Raw genomic sequence first — 17246 nt, forward strand, 5'->3', positions numbered from 1 at the left:
TTTGCTATTTTTAAAATGATTTTATCAGGTTCTGTTTCTAGTAAATTCCCAGATGAACCGAGAGCAAACGCTTCAGTAAAGCGTTCGGAGAGCGAGAACTTGTAACTGGTCAGCAGATGCTGGGCGTACATGTGTAAGTTGGCGGTTGGTTAGTTAATGTAGAACACGCACAAAACGCATGCGTAACGTTAACCCTTAACGAACAGTGAACTTAATAGAAACTATGTATTAGATAAACCGGATGCTCTCTTCATATTGAATAAATATTATTATACGAGAATAAAGCTAAGTTATAAGAGAAGTATTTTAGATGTGTAGTGTCACATTAACAAACGCGAAAACGAAATATTCTTGAGTTTTCTGAACAGTGAATTTAAAGGACCATGGTCACGATTTTGGTCAAATTCTATTTTTCTGTTTTTATTTTTTACAATGCTTTAGGAATGCATTTCTAATGATCAAATGAAATTTAAGAATCAGTCATTTTGTCATAAGGAAGATACAGAGCTCAAAATTCTTTGTCCTGTAAACAAAGTTCTTGCCCTATATTTGTTTACACAGTTTCAATATACCAGTAAAATTTTTTTCACGATTTGTCTATCTTCTTAATCATTTTAAGCATTCATAAATAGTTCCTAACGTTTAACACTTTTATTCTTGGTTTTAAGTTGGCTCTATACACCCACAATTTATTCCAATATTCAATAAAAGACCATAAAACAGATACTTATCAAATAAGAAAATGATGATAGTGATACTATAGGTATATTTAAAGATTTTTAAAAATGTTTTTTCGTGTTTTTGTAAAATAATTTCTTAAAAGTTAACAATTAACAAATTGAAAGAAATGTTTTTGTCTTCTGATACAAAACAAAGAATTTTAAGATCCGTTACTCGCTTATAACAAAAAAGAATGGCTCTCAAATTTTGGTTGCCTATCAAAAATGCCTTACTGAAGCACTGTATACATAAAATTGGAAAAATAATTTTTGACCAAAATTGTGACCATGCCCCTTTTAAGGTCGACTTCTGTACAATGTGCATGCAATGTATAATTGATAATGCAAAGTTTGTTTTAGCCTATGAGAGCTATGTGGCAAAAGAATGATGGTTATTATTACAGGGATGTAAAAAAGATAGAAAACAGGTTTGTAGCTGAAGAAGGATCATTCACTAGCTACTGCCACTTTTCTTTATTGAAGCATGCTTGTTTTGTAATAGTACATTTTTCATTGCACATTTATGTTAACCTGATTTTTAAAAATGTCTTTATATTCATGTTGATTTTTATTTATTTTTTCCAGCCCTACCAACATTAATAATTTTAATTTTAATGGTGCACCTATTTATCATTTTCCTACACCTATCTGAATAACGTAAATATGGTGATGTGTAAAAATGAATAATTTCTTCAAACATCTCAAAAGAAAGACGGCTGTCTCGCAAGGTTATTTCTTAGCAAAGCACACAGACAGATACATGAAGGCATCACATTGAAAAGAAAACACCTACAATAAAACAAGCAATCAATGAAAAAAGACTTTTGCAGCTATGACAAGATATTTTCCGACGATGCTTTACACTTTTGGTTTTACAGCCTATAAAACTAATAAGTCGCTAGTCAAAGAAAAAAGGAAAGTAACCCATATTTATGAATTCATGTCAGCTTTTAGCAGTGAATTCATGTACATGAAAGTGTTCACGGTGCCATTCCTGAGTGTTTATGTTCTGTATTCTTTTATTATTAATAGGTAAAACATATAGATGCAAAATAGGCATGAATGATGCTGCTGATATGACAGACATTATCACTGTACATTTAAGGACATCACCAGAGAGAAGTTCTTATTGAAAAAAAAAACCCGGGATTTTGTAAGTGTTGCTGAAACCAGTAAACATGAAGTAAAGGATAACTTTAATCTTGTTTTTTCACATTCATTCCAAATTCATACAAATTTTTATAATAATAAAATATGTGTTTTGTAAAATCTTAATTTCGTTCCTTTCTTTTTTATTTTAGAACGAACTTCAGAAACTTTGCATGAAGTTAGCTGCCATTTCTTTTGGACAAGTCCCTATTTATTCATTAAGCATAATAAGTTAAATAAGTGAAGGTGGAAACAATAAAACAGGATTCACATTTAAAGATAGCATTCTGAGGCGGCATGGGCAGCCAGTGCTGATGATAGACTAAATCAGATTGTCAATTTTTATTGTATCATCCTCCAAACCATACTTAATTGGAGACAACTTTTAAAACACTAATACACAAATCTAAGTTCTAATCTTATTGAATGTTTCAAGGATAAAATCCCAGGATTTAAGAACATATGTAATTATCAAGGAAGAGGATAAAAAAATCAACTGTATCAAATTTTTAGCGAGAAGTATTAGTGTTTTCTGTTTACGAGTAGACTACGATGCAAAAGATGATATGTTTTTTGTTATCAGTTTAAAGCTGCTATATAAGGAAGAGTTAGCAATCCAGTAGCTTGGCTTGTTGCAGTGATTTGTCATAAATTGAACTTTTTATGTACAAGAAAGTAATTTCATCTCTTTTGTGCAGAGACTTGTAACATTTTTACCCAGTAAACATATATTAGTAATCTGAAAGTTATTTACGTACGAGAAACCATTGTTGGCATATTGCACTGTTTTAAGTGAGTCACCATCATGCCCTAAAGTGTACGTATTTCTAGATCAACAAATGTGATAAAAAATTTAGAATTTTTGAATTCATATTAATAAAAATGTTTTCAAATGAACATAGGGTTTATGAATGGACTCTATATATAGAGAGAATATATACAGCACGTCCCGTTTTGTAATTTTAACAGTTCATAGTTTTGTGTTATACATGTACATTTATCTTTATTATGTACATGTGATTTAAATTTTGTGAATATCGTTTGTGAATTCATGATACTGAATTGATGAAGAATCAGTTTAGTGCGAATAATGTCTGTATTACGTTTAGATCTGCAATGAGACTTCAGACGTTTTTTTTGTATATGTATGTATGTGTACTGTTCATTGCAAAATCAATTTGTTCTTAATACATGTGTTTATCTATTAAAATGAGACTAAAGGTGTTCATAGAGCAAACGAATAAGGTATATGATGAAAATTATTCTGTGATTTCTTTTCGAGCACTAATTCATCGAGTGGTGATTATCTAAATATGTTCTGTAGAGCGTAAAAACAAAACTTTTAAAAGTGTTGTTTTTATTCTTAGTTGCAACAGGAATATAGTCGATATTCTGACGTAAACAACAGTGTTGCAGATAAGGAAGATCATTATAAGTTCGATATGTATAATTTTGTAACAATTTTAAAATATCAGTTTTTTTAAATATATTTTCATATATCTTACTGTTTGTCAATTAATTAATAAATATGACAGTGTTTACTATTTTCATTAATATGTAGTAATGAAAAAATAGATTTGAAACTTGTTTTGCTTCAATAAATCTGTATGTGGGACAAAAATGACTGTTAAAATCATGTGAAGAATGGGGTATACATACATTATATAGAAACCGATTAAAAACTTGGCAAATAAAGACAAGCATTTTGGTAACTTTTAATTGAAGAAGATGTATTTTTTATTCAGGTTAAAGCATAATTTAACGAAATAATCTCAAAGGAACCATCTTTATTGCTTTATTACGAACTATCGTGATTTCTTTTTTCAATAAAAATAAAAAATACACATGTTTAAGTTTTGGATATCCGTAGCAATTTAAAGACATGTATAAAAGAATGTTTTCCCCTAACACATTTGATGAAAATGTTGTTTTGCAGTATTATACATTGTTACAAATAATGAAGCAATTTACGAATATGATTGCTTTTAAAATCGTTTCCACACAGACGAATATGGCCTATAACTGTTAGTAAGATCAAATTTACATATTATGTAAAAATATATACAAGTGTACAAGATTTCCGCTACATATAAACGATACTATACATAAACCTTAGAAGTGTTTGTTTGCTAAAGACACTCTATGTACACCTATATACACTGTATACACACGTATTTAATACATTGAGTTTAAATATGCATGCGCAGTTATAAGCTAAATAAAAGGTGTTTCAAGTGCTTTCAGAACAAGTCATATTGCACTGTACAAATGATACATATATATTAACGCAATTGAAACCTCCATAATAACATCATTCTGATACTTTGGGACGAAAAAATAATGCTATATGTATTTACATGTACTTTGCCATTAAGAGTATTTTATAAATAAAGGCATCATTCATGTTTTATGGACCGCTTCATGTCGAAATAGCCTTGCTATACACTTTGTGTATGTCATATGTCAACTGTGTAAACATCGTTTGAAAGCCTGCATATATACTGCGTCAAATCAAATCTGACTTTGGAATTGTATACATATACGACATTGATAAAGCTTTCTTTTTTTACTGATGGTGGTGAGATGTGATGGTAACAGGTACAGTATTGGGATAAACAGGACGTGGTCTGATGAGATACACTAAGACTCATCTTCCGTTTCTCTTAGTACTAACTCAATTCAGCTAGTATACTTCATCCCCTTTTCCATACAAGTCCGTTGCAGTTTACGGATAAACTTAAGTGGAGGAAAACGGATTTTTCTGAACAAACCCGTTTTCTTTTCCTTCTTAAACGGAAGTGGGGAAAACCGATCAAAATCATACACTTTCGTATCCTTCAGTTTCCGAAAACACTTTTTTGTTATCTCCTTTAGAGACTTCGCTAACATTTTCTGTGAATAATCTCAATTCTCATTGTAATAGGTAATAAACATATTTTGATAGGCTCATACAGCTTCATTCAGGTAGTAGAACATCAATTGCTCCAATATATGACAAAGCATAATTATATGATTGCTTTTAACCTGCCTTATACTGTAAATTCCTAATTAAACGCAAGGAATTAATATCAGCGTAAAATCGCGAGAAGCTCGTCTCGCGAATTTTAAAATCTCGCTTTTAATCATGTAAACTACATGAAACTATGATAAAATTTCGGCATTCGCGAATTCATGTTCTCGCGATTTGATGGAGAATCGTTGAATCGCGGAATTAAGTACTCGCGTAAAATAAGGAATCTACAGTATTGCAAAGCGGTGTATCCTAGTTATGACCACATAAGTTAATTGTTTCATGAAGTTCGTACCAATCAATGAGGAACAATTTATTTCAAAACTAATAATTGTGAAACACTGGTTGTTAAATTTGTTAGTAACTCTATAAACATGTACCCACCCGAATACTCGCAGATTTGAGCGCGTCCTGTCCGCATCTTTTCAACGGTTTGCAGGAAACTTACCCGATCCATGCGAATTCTTTCAATTATGGTGGCAAATGTTCAATACAGACTGCTTTTCTTTGACTATTCCTTAAATATTCTTTACAAAAATCAACATTCAATACTACATATATACCTACAAGCTTAAATATAGGATAAAATAATTGCACAATTAAGTATAAGGCATTCTTAAGACTACTTTTTATCTGTGTTAGTGGAACATTTGCGAGGTTTGAGTCAATCCTCTGAATTACTACAATATCAAACCAATGTTTTTATATCTTTAAATACACATGTACGCCTAAGAGTATTTACAATTTTTTGTTAAATTTTGGTCACTTTGAACTAGTTTAACACTGGGGAATTGCCCCAAAATGTCGCGAAAATATAAGAAAATTATTGCAATTCACGTAATATGAAGATGTTGACTGAAATACAAACCACGTATGCATGGTTATGAATTGTTGATAAGTATTTTTAACTGTTGTCAGTTTAAGTTAATCTGTCATACATACAATGTACAACGATGGTTGGGTTGTCAAATTGACGTTGCCAGGCATTAACCTCCTCAATTATCTCCAACAAAGGGTCTGGTGATTCTGAAACAGTGGCATCTTCGGACCCGAACTTACACTGAAATTGTTTCACAATCCTCTCACTTTATGACTACACTTATAGAAAATATGATTGCAAAGTTTTGTTTTGTATAGCTGTACATGAACAATTGATTAAAAAGGGAAACACGCCCAATATAATTGCTTAAAAATTCCATTCCACAGCAAGAGCAAACCTCTTTAAGAATCAATTCATTAACTAACATGGCGACAGAAATTTTCCTTAAACTGTATATCCTAGTAATGCTTTTGTTTAAAAAATAGATGAATAAACAAGAGGTCCATGGGCCACATAGCAACACTGAGCAACACTAGACATAATAAAATCAGCTAAATATAAACCCACATCAAACTTTGAACCTTTTATGAGGCCCATGAATTATCCAGCTCCACAATCAAATCAAATGAGAATCAACAAAAGTTAATGTTAATATGATTGCATATTAGTAATACCATATACTATATACGTTTTTTTGTTTCAACATACAGGGTTTTCAACAAAATGATCTTTTAATAGTTCGTTTTTTATCGCTATAACTACGTTCAAATTGTTTTTCAAGGCCTTTGGTTTTTTTTAGTCGTTTAGTTCTTCCTTTAACCTTGAGCGACCAGATTTCCCTTTATTTTGTGGTGTTTCAAATGGTACAGTAATAAGCTTGTAATCAATCCATTATCATCTGTAAATGAAATATACCGTGAACTCTGTGACATTATCTTCTCTGATACAACTGTCAGCTCTTATTTTTCTTTTTCTTAAACCAGCAAATGACGTAAAAAAGAGTTCAATTAATATTAAGGAAGTTAGCTGTTAACAGTATCATCATTATCCTGAAAAATCTTTGTGAAGTAATTAACACAAAACACCTTTTGTATGAAAATACTTTACATTTATTGGTCAATTAATACCGATTTGGAGTAGTTCTCTCAATCCTTTTAGCTGCAGAAACTAAAAGCACGTATTTGTAGTTTTTATGTTCAAGGTAGTAAATAATTAATGTTTGACGGTTTCTTTTTTTCCTTATATCATCATTGACTGAACTAGATGATATCCTGCATATAAATATGAAAACTGTTTTGTTCATTGTTGTTTATACTGTATCCGATTTCTTTCATAACTGCTTTCTTAACTTATTTTTTAAAATTTAAATAAAAAAACCTTAAAATATGCCTGGATATTTAGAGAACCAGAGATCGGTGAACAATCTATAATATCTATATACAATTGGATGAGTGGACAGATCGACAGACATACTGATCACTATAGGTCGCCCGATGACGGGTACGTAATAAAAGTAAGCGAATTCAAATGGTCCTATATAATAAATAAAATAAAAATACTCGCCAACTTTGGAAAGTATGCATCGTTACGACCATTGTGTTTTAGAAAACATATATACACAGTTAATACACGTACTAGTATCTTCAATTCTGAAGAATGCCTTTTTATTACAATATACATGTAACAAATGTTTACCATATAAAGGACAAGAGCGTACAAGGCCTGACAAATCCCCCGTATCCAGGATTTTGAAATGGCATATGAACATATAAAAAATCATTACATTTGAAACTGTGCATCAGTACATGTACATGTATAATATAGAATTCTGTGACAAATAAATAATATACAATAATACATGTACTTGGTACCTATCTCCTTAAAGTTTGTTTTATTTGATGCTTTCTAAGCATTGCAGCATGATTTCATAAATGTGCTAGCGCTATTTTTATCCGACATTGTATGTAAAGAACATGAACATTACGTAATTGTTGTCATTATATAAATATTAGATATTTTTCTCATAATCAATAAAAAAGCAAAACACGTTTTACTAGAAGGCAAATGAGTTAAAAAAAATGCCGTCTATACGATTCGAACACCCTCTCCATGGAGAAGGATAGACTACGAGCTTCCGCCTATCACAGTGAGCTACGTTCACACATTAAAGTACGGGTGAAAAAATTTAACTCTTTGACAATAATTACTTAAGTAAAACGTTTTTGGCGAAAATCGCAAATTTGACCCATTATGGGTATAGGCTCCATTTTAATAAATCAATAATAAAAATCAAAATAAACTTATTCTTTAAATAAAAGTACTTTTAGGATGGAGTCAGGACCCATTCATACCTGATTTTGCAATTAAGAACAGTAAATGATCCAAGATTTAGGCAAAAAACGATGTGCAGCTTAATTTGGAAACCAATTCATGTCGTGTTTATAGAATGAAAGCACAATATTAACTTCCATCGTGAAATTTATAATGAAAACAATGCATACAAGTCAAAAATTAATATTCTAACTTGTATTGAAATTCTTTCGTCTTCATTGCTCCGAGAGGGGGATATGCAACACCTTTTACGCCCCTCTTCTTTATTTTTTACTTAAAATTGCTCCTACATTCCTCTTTCTTGTGTAAAGGGTTAAGATGTTTAATAAGTTTATAATAGTAAAGGAACTGTGCTGCTGTAACATGATACATTTATTGCATGATGGTGGGGGAAATATGAAGATTTACTCTCCTAAGAAAAAAATATATTCCCGAGTGCTTGGCCCTCTGGGGGAATATAAATCTTAAGTTTATATTTCCGAAACATTCATGCAATGTAAGGTTTATTATACCGAACAACATAATTATGATTACATAAAATACGTCGATTCCTAATAATTTTTCGACTTCTCGAAAGCAATTACGTCGTGATTGTTTGGGTATTTTCGTAATTTTCTCTCTTTTCTTTTATAGATTCGAATCAAATATAGTAAATTTGGGTTTTTTTATGTAAAGAGAATTCAAATCATTAAATATTTATATTTGGTAATATTTGTCAACATCGTAAGCTTATATTGGCGTTTTCATACATTTGGAATAAAAATCCCGAGACTTCCGAAGAAGAGAGACACGATATTTATTCCCCGGGAGACACGTCGTTTTGTTCGCCCTGTCGCGTGACTATCTAGACCAATTAGATGACCTGTTATATAGTATAATCATATTGAGGTATAATAATACTGTTTCCATCCTTTAAACCTTCCACCAAAACTTGAAGGTACACATACTGCTCCTTACAAATGAACAATTACATGATACATGATTAAACAGATTTTAGGAATATCGGCCAAAGAAGTTCGTGTTTATATTACTGTGGCACTTATATATTTAATGGCTTTCAACATATAATTCTAGTAAGTTTTTTTTCGATTTACAAAACAAAACACCATTGGCGCTACACAATTTTTAAGGTTAACAAATCTCGCTCATTCACCTTGCTTTATGAGGAAATTTAAGACTGCAAAGGTCTTAGTTCGACCAACATCAACACTGAAAATTACGACAAACTGGATGTTTTTTAAACACTGGCTTTGAGATATTCAATTTATGAAATGTGGTTATAACGATCAGTGTTCAAAATAAATCAAAAACCAAAAGGAAAAATAAAAAACAGAAGCAGCTAGAGCAAACACAGACCTCTTAAAAAATAAGAGGTAGGATCAGATTCCAAGGAGGATTGAGCATCTTCTCACACCCGCCTTGTGGTTTTTATTGCAATCGGGAAATCGGAGGAAAAAAACCCCGCAAAAAGTATGAAAACGTTAGTCACACTCGACCTAGCGGAAGATTGTATTTGCTGACAAGGTCGTTGTAATGACCATAGGGCCATAGAATTTACCAAATGATGACTTAAATCGAGACCGTTGATAGTCTTGTAAAATTTTATCAATTTGTTTGTCAGTAGCTTGCATCGTTTTAAAAATTGATCATACATAGAGCATGTCCATGCGTATCGAATCAAATGAGAGACAAAATATACATATGCAGGTGATGATGGTAGGAAGGGTCAGTTTCGAATAAACTAACCTTCATTATTTTTGTAAAAAAATGAGCGTTGATGTACATGTACTTGATGGCTGATGGGTGTTGCTAAAATAAATGAAAAGATTTTAAATGATAATCATTAGTTACAGGTATGTCTCTTGTTGAAATTGATTTGAAATATGTCGCTCTCTAATGTTAAGTACAGGAAAATCAGAAGTAAAATGCGAAACTTGCGGCTGTGAGTGTTGTTTTGATTGGACATAGTGAAATTACATGTTACAGACAGGAGGTAAAATAACACGAAAAGTAGGTGGACGGGACATAGTAAAATATACACTAGTAAGCTTTCTGACATGTGATGGTGCAACATGAGAACGGTAGGAAGGTCAACCATTTTCAGGGTCTAAGAAATCTAAGAAAAACCCTACGTAGAGATTTTTACACGTTCTGACTTGTAAATTTCCTCCAAAATTGGTGATTGGCGTTATAGCTAGTAGATTAAAGGTATTTGGGCTGAGTTGGAGCTGAGGAAATTCTGGTTAAAATGAATTGTATTTTAAAAAAAACTCTCCCCCTGTCACCTGAAGGTATATTGCTACATAAGTAAGGAAAAATTAAAGTCATCACGTTTATTATAAAGTTTTGTTGTTAGGTTACCACGAATGTCTTTTCCTAGTAAAATATCTAAATATGAAACCGATGACCCCGACTCTCTGGGATCTTTTATTTCAAGTCCACTTGAATATATCGAATATATGTCGACGTAATTATGGAAGTAACAATTGTTAATTGATTATACGTACGTCGTCAATATACCAAAATGTCGAGTTGAAGGCCACTGTGAGTTTTTTTCATGCAGAAGTCTTTGAAAAAATTCTTCTTCATATGAATATAGAAATAGGTCTGCTTACAATGACGCGCAATCGGTAACCACGTGCTTTCCAGCAGATTGTTGGATGACCTGATTTCCAAAAACTACATAGATGTTGTCAAGCAGAAACGCAAGCATCTTTCTGATATCATCTTTAGAGTATATGTGTACGCAATTCGAATGGTTTTTAACAAAATCGTTTTGTAAATGACCGATGATAAGGTAAATAAACTTTTATTGATAAAGCAGTTATCAATGATGTCAAAAAACCTCGACTTTAATTTATCATTGGGAATGGATGTATAAAGTGTACAAAAGTCGTAAGGTTAGATGCTATTGGTTTTGGTAACATTTTGTGATTTCAAATTTTTCCAAAGTTCCATGGAATTTTTAACTATCTACATCTGATTTACACCGCTTCTACGGTTGCACAGTACTCTTGAAATTTCTCCTTTACTGTTGTTAATATTTTAGTAAGAAGTAAAGAAATTGGCTTGGTAGAATATTTACTGGAACCCACTACGTATCTTTGTATATCAAGATTTTTATGAAGTTTTGGTATCCAATATAAGTAAGGTAATTCAAATTCCCTTTTGTTGTTAGGAATATTGAAAATATTTAAAACTTACATAATATGGTTTTAATTTCCTCCATAAAAAAACGAGCAATGAGTAAAAGTAGGATTGCCACTTGTGGAATTAAATCTAAGTTCTTCTATTATACAGTTTATATATTGAGCCTTACAAAGACAATGTTGTTTCCTGCGTTGTCAGCATAATTACATTATTTATTACAATTATGAATGATGATGTATTTTGCAGAACCTCTAATTCCAATAAAAAAAGAATGATAGAGAATTTGGATCAAAACAACCTTAGTTATCAATGGTTAGAGTAACTCAAGAAGAGCGCCAATCACCCCAACCCGCTAATTATGATGTATCACCACCTAGATATATTAATGCTAAATACCGTATAAAAATTTAGTATTTATTGATTTTTAAAAATAAATTATTACTTCCAATTAAAGCAATTTCAATGCTCTTTCGTGTTACATTGAAATTTAAATCAATATTTTGACTAGTGTTCTTACATTCATATACTAGAATCACAGCTCATATTTCTTTTTATAATGTAGCTTATGGGAGTTCAAAAGGCTAAATGAAATGTCGTTACTCAGCACAAAGAGCGGTTGTTGTCAGTATGTTACCAATCTTCAATTTCACATATAACCATGTACTGTTTGACTGCCAAAAGTTCTAGATGTTCACCATATGACCAACAATCCCACACCAACACTCCTGAAACCTTTGACCCTGTGGAATAGGATTTCGAATTCACAATTATGGTAGAAGTTTTCATTGCTCATCTTTACTTTACACTTAGTTTGTCTGCAAGATGCCCTTAAGTAGAGGATTTTTTTAAAAGAAAAAACAAACATTTACTATATTACCACTGTGACACATCCTTTCTCTAACACCAATTTCACTATTTAATAAATACAAGATCTATACCTCAAAACAACATCCCAAGAGAGATAACTCATATTTTGATGCCGGAATATAGAGACGGGTTGATTTTCCCATACCTATAAAATCATGTTATGGAAAGAAATGAGCTATGCGCATTGCAGTATAAAGACATAAATATTCCAACGAGAACAAAACAGTCATGATGTTCAGTATGTTGAAGACATGTAGCAGAGAATGTTGGTTCGGAATTCTCAGACATCTTGTTGTGTTTTTGAAATTTCTCCAGCAGCACTGTTTCCGGTTTTGACAATTGGGCGAGTAAGTAGTTGAAAAACAGTATGCTTTTGGTTTGTTGAAATAACAGTAATATATTCAAACTTGAATAAGTTTTATTTTCTATTAATGTTTTAACATTTGTAAGGTTCTGTATTTTTTAAAATTCTCAACGAATTCTTTCCAAAACTAAATCATTTTACAACATAATATAATGTAAACTCAGATGCCAAAATAATACTTTTTTTCGATATATCATTAAAAACCAATATTTTAATAATCACTTCTTGATAAGTTTTTATAAGATACAGTTTTATGAGTATAGTTAATTATTTTCTGTCATAAATTATGTTGCTGAAACGCACACATGGTGAGGGATATATGGGGGGGGGGGGAGGTGGGGTGGATGGGTGTGGGTGTGGGTTGTTAAGGTTTGTAATAAAGAAGTCGTTGTAGTTTAAGGACTTGTAACTGTCATTTAACAAAATCCATTTTAGTTTTTTATATCTTGCCCAAGGATGACCATGTCTTAGTTTGTAAAAAAAAAAGTAAAACAAATGAGATCCCATCAGAAGAATCCCAAATGTTAAGAAGCATATTGAATTGTCTTCTTCGTGTAAATTGAACATCGGACCGTAACATAAAAAAATCAAACCATCTTTTTTGAAATTTGATGAAATTACCATTCAATGTGATTGTTTTAGCTGACATCGTGTACCATCTGTAAAATAGCATCAGAGTCAAATTTGCCATTTTAAATATAGCATTGTTTTCCTTCTCATTGTCAATTTCTTAGAGTTAAAAAACGAGAAATGTGGAAGGGGAAATCCGGGATTCCCTAAAATATTTGTGTACGTTTAGAACATCAACAAAAAGTGACAGAAACTGAAACCTGAAATAACATTTAATTTAAAATTGTGTTTGAAAACAAAATTGTATAAATATTTTTAAAATCACATAGATATGACATTAGAATCATTTACATATTAAGACAATCAAATGCAATACTAGAAAAGTTTGTGTGTATATTAGAAATTAGATAATCACATAAATCAATAACTAGCAAGTCGCAAAATATTAATGCAATGTTTTATGATTTGTATTATATGTATCGGTACCCGTAAAAAGATGATAATAAAAAATAATGATATATAACTATGATCTATAAACAATATTCAATATTTGCCCTTTTCCAGAATCAACAAGTAGGCCTTAAAAAGAGAAATTGTATTGTACGTGATACATCTATATACCGGTTGATATGATCGGAATGAAAATAATAAATTTTAAATATGTTTTATTGTGCTAAGGTTTGTCCATTTTGATCATCTCTTTTCCTTGAAAAACAAGGAATTACAAACAGATAGGAAAGCCAATCAATAATAATTGATCCAAACAACGATTGGAATCATTTATACAAGAAAGTGTCAGTATTAGTTATGCTGTTTTAACATAAAGAAATAAAGCTATAATACAAAATTGAGACAATATGTTTTTTTTTTCATTTTTGGTTCGTAGAAAGTATTGGCGCTGACAGATGCAATATGATTTTAATCGTTTAGCAATATTAATCTTGACAATTTACATTTATTGTGTGCTATTCACAATCCTTGATTAATGTAAGTTACATATGACATTTGATCAATGGCCAATTCAGTTATCTCTGTTGTGTATATATAAGATAACTATATATCTCTGTAACTTAATTCACGAGTTACAGAACTTTGGACACGTAAATTTTAATTTTGTCTTTTTTCTTTTACTCCGAATCAAGTAATATTTAACAAGAGTCGTTTACTGTGTGTAATAAATAATTTCTTATCAAAAGTTTATCATGGCATTAGTTAATTCAAGTTTCTTAAATTCATATAGGTAAGTTACCGAAAATAAGCCTTGATAGGACACCCCCTCCCCCGGCAAACACAATTATCCCCCCCCCCCCCAGTGAGAAACTTTTTCGGATCCGCGCACAAAGTTGATTTAAAAATTCCAATGTTTACAACATTTTACTCTTTTCATGATACTTCTTTTTTATAAATAGATAAGTGAATTGCACCGGGCAGTCTATAATATAGTTAGCTATTCAAAACGATAATTATACTCTATTGTCGACGGGAGGAGATGTGATTTTGGTTTATCGTGCATTATTTGTCAATTAATTGGAGCGACCACTTAACACACGAACCCTGACATGCCGAGTTAATGAAGTCGAAACTATATACTCCGGATTTGACTATTTGAGAACATCAGAGAAGACACATGAAGACTGTATGTATTCTATTTTATCCTCTAACGAAGTGATTATCATCCGTCACAGGATAACACAATCCAGGAAGTTTATAAACAAGACATTAAATTGTGTTTAACTCACAAGAGGAGCATTAAAAATGAAGTATCTGGGGATATACATTTTAGTGATTCTTGTTTCTGTCGAGTTTGTTTCCAGTAAGTATGATTTATCATATACCTAATATACACTGACTTTTCGAACAATAGCAAGGTCATTATCCATCTTGATAACAACTATTATCCTCGGCTGCGTTTGAACTTTCTACTTGTCCGAATAGTTATAATACTATGTCCCGAGTTTTTGCTTCCACCACTTTTTGTTTGATATTTCAATAATATTAAATACCTTTGTGCTCAAACTACATACATCCACTAATATGAAAAATGTCCAGATTAATTGTTTTAAAACGCCCCTCTACCGCTTCAGGTTTCAATACACATCCCAAAATTGAAAGTCTACGGAGATTTTGCATTGCATCAGCCATTGATAAGCCCGTATGATAACGTTGAATAATTTCGCAAGGTATCCCGAGTACTTCCGAATGGAGAAAAGATGTAAACATTTCCCATTATAAATCTCCGGAAGAAATTTGTTTTCGTTCCTGTGAAATTTTATGAGTGAAAAATGATCATTTGTCAATAAGATATGTTGGATATATCCCCTTTCATCGATTTCAACTGTATCTCTTTCACAGGTATGTGTATTTTTATTAAATATCATAAAAAACTGATGGAAGCAATAACTTTGGACAGACTTTAGAACATTTTTAAACATGTTTATTCGTCGTAATTTTACGTAAATATACACAGACCTATAATAAAAATGTGATTTCTTTCGTTTGAGGAACGAATTAGAAAGAAATCAATTAATTTCCACTTGGAATTTGTTATAAATGTATTCCGAAAATATAAAGTTTTCAATTCTAATACCTTTACAGGTATGTTCAGTCATGCGGTTCAATAGAACCGGTTTTCCATCAAGTAATTTCAGTTTAGGGCGACACATTGATAGAGCAGGAAGCACATTTAAAATTTGAATAATTTTCAGTTTTATGTGTCCAACTTACAACTTCATGTTGATGTAAATTTAAATTATATTGTTTGTATCAGTATATACTTAAAGCTGAACAATACGTGTCGTTGGTAGTCCATTTAATGTGTTGTTAATCTCGTATCAGAAATAAATGGGTTTTAAAGGAGAACGTAATGTTAAATTTATATCGTCAAAATTATTATGTATTAGATATATTATTTTTGGTACATTAGTTGATGTATTATAAAATCTCTTAAATATTTGCTGTTATGTTATTCAGTCATTTATGCGGATGAAAATTACACATTGTTACTTCATTATTTCACAGTGCAATGCAACTTTGCTATTTTATCTTACATAGTAGATTATAATACAATTTGAATGATGCTTAAAATAATTTAAACAAATTTCTACTTCCAAAGCCCAGTGTATAGACGGAACATGTGAATGCCATTGCACATGCTGTAACGTTTGTGGTGGTCTTCGTGACTCTTATTGCGAGTTCTGTGAACCGGGATGGAGTGGAACAATAAACACTCGTTGCCAAAGAAGTAAGAACAATTCATCGTTTTATTTAAAAGATTTCAATCCGCAATACTTCACGAACAAACGAACGATCGATCGATCGATCAATCGATACGCAAGTCTAAATTATTTTAAATGTACCAAATGCCTTTATTGCTTATATATCTATAGAATGTAACTACCAATAATGATAAAATACTTTTTAAAAGTTGGTCAAAAAGAGCGGCAAACTATCTACATCTAATTTAATACATTGATGCGTAACTGGTGTATATAAATATAATTTTTCTGTTTTTCCTGAATCATAGTTCACAGTAGCTATGATTTTCTCAAACAATAATGTAGAAAAATGTCATATTCAATTCCATTCAATTTAACAACCAATATTTCATTCAGTGATACTTTACCTGACATCTAAGGACGTATCAATATCAGCTAAAGAATATTACATGCACATGGCGAATTTCATACCAGCAGGCACTCATTAAATGCATGACATTTAATGGAAGCGTTGAAAAATGAAAAAAATATTTTAATCTATAACGTTGTCATCAATTTGTGAATTGAATCATTGAACACATGCCATGTAAAAAATGATCAGGTCGTGCTATTTGTATTTTTACTATTCTTTTCATGATCAATAGCATCGTATTTTTTCTCAGATAATTTTTTTTACATAAGCGCTGTAAAATTATTTCAGAATGACGCAGAACATTTTTTTTTAAATAGATCATGTTAACTTAATGATTTACTCACTAACATATCCAAACTCTCCTTTGAAACAACAATGCATCATTAGCTTTCACATATAATCAAATTCCTGAATCTGTGTTACAATATTAACTAAATATCTAAATTCACTGTTTATAACATTGCATCATACATAATTTTAAAAATTGAACGAAACGTGCATGAAAGGTGATTATTTTTTTTACTGAAAATGTTATAAAGATATACAATGTACTGATTTGTTCAGTACAATAGGAATACATACATGTAGGCATTGCATAATTGGACGCCATTTTATAGGACGCGAATAGGTGTTAACGTT

At 31.2% G+C, this 17246-nt stretch overlaps 1 protein-coding gene across 18 annotated transcripts in view; it reads left to right on the forward strand.

Annotated features, from left to right (window-relative positions):
* Positions 1–17246, forward strand: part of LOC105342357 (multiple epidermal growth factor-like domains protein 10) — an 84153-nt gene that overhangs the window by 7660 nt on the left and 59247 nt on the right. For 8 of the 18 annotated variants that reach the window (XM_066066360.1, XM_066066355.1, XM_066066354.1 and 5 more), the window contains exons 1-2: positions 14409–14793; positions 16093–16221. In XM_066066360.1, coding sequence (XP_065922432.1) covers positions 14736–14793; positions 16093–16221 — 187 coding nt within the window. In that variant the 5' untranslated portion in view covers positions 14409–14735. Of the gene's footprint in view, positions 1–28; positions 1873–2020; positions 2344–14408; positions 14794–14857; positions 15333–16092; positions 16222–17246 lie in introns of those variants that run through there. The other 10 variants (XM_066066368.1, XM_066066369.1, XM_066066371.1 and 7 more) reach the window with 10 other exon arrangements.

Source organism: Magallana gigas, chromosome 7 (assembly GCF_963853765.1).
Source record: "Magallana gigas chromosome 7, xbMagGiga1.1, whole genome shotgun sequence".
In the NCBI taxonomy this organism is placed as follows: domain Eukaryota; kingdom Metazoa; phylum Mollusca; class Bivalvia; order Ostreida; family Ostreidae; genus Magallana; species Magallana gigas.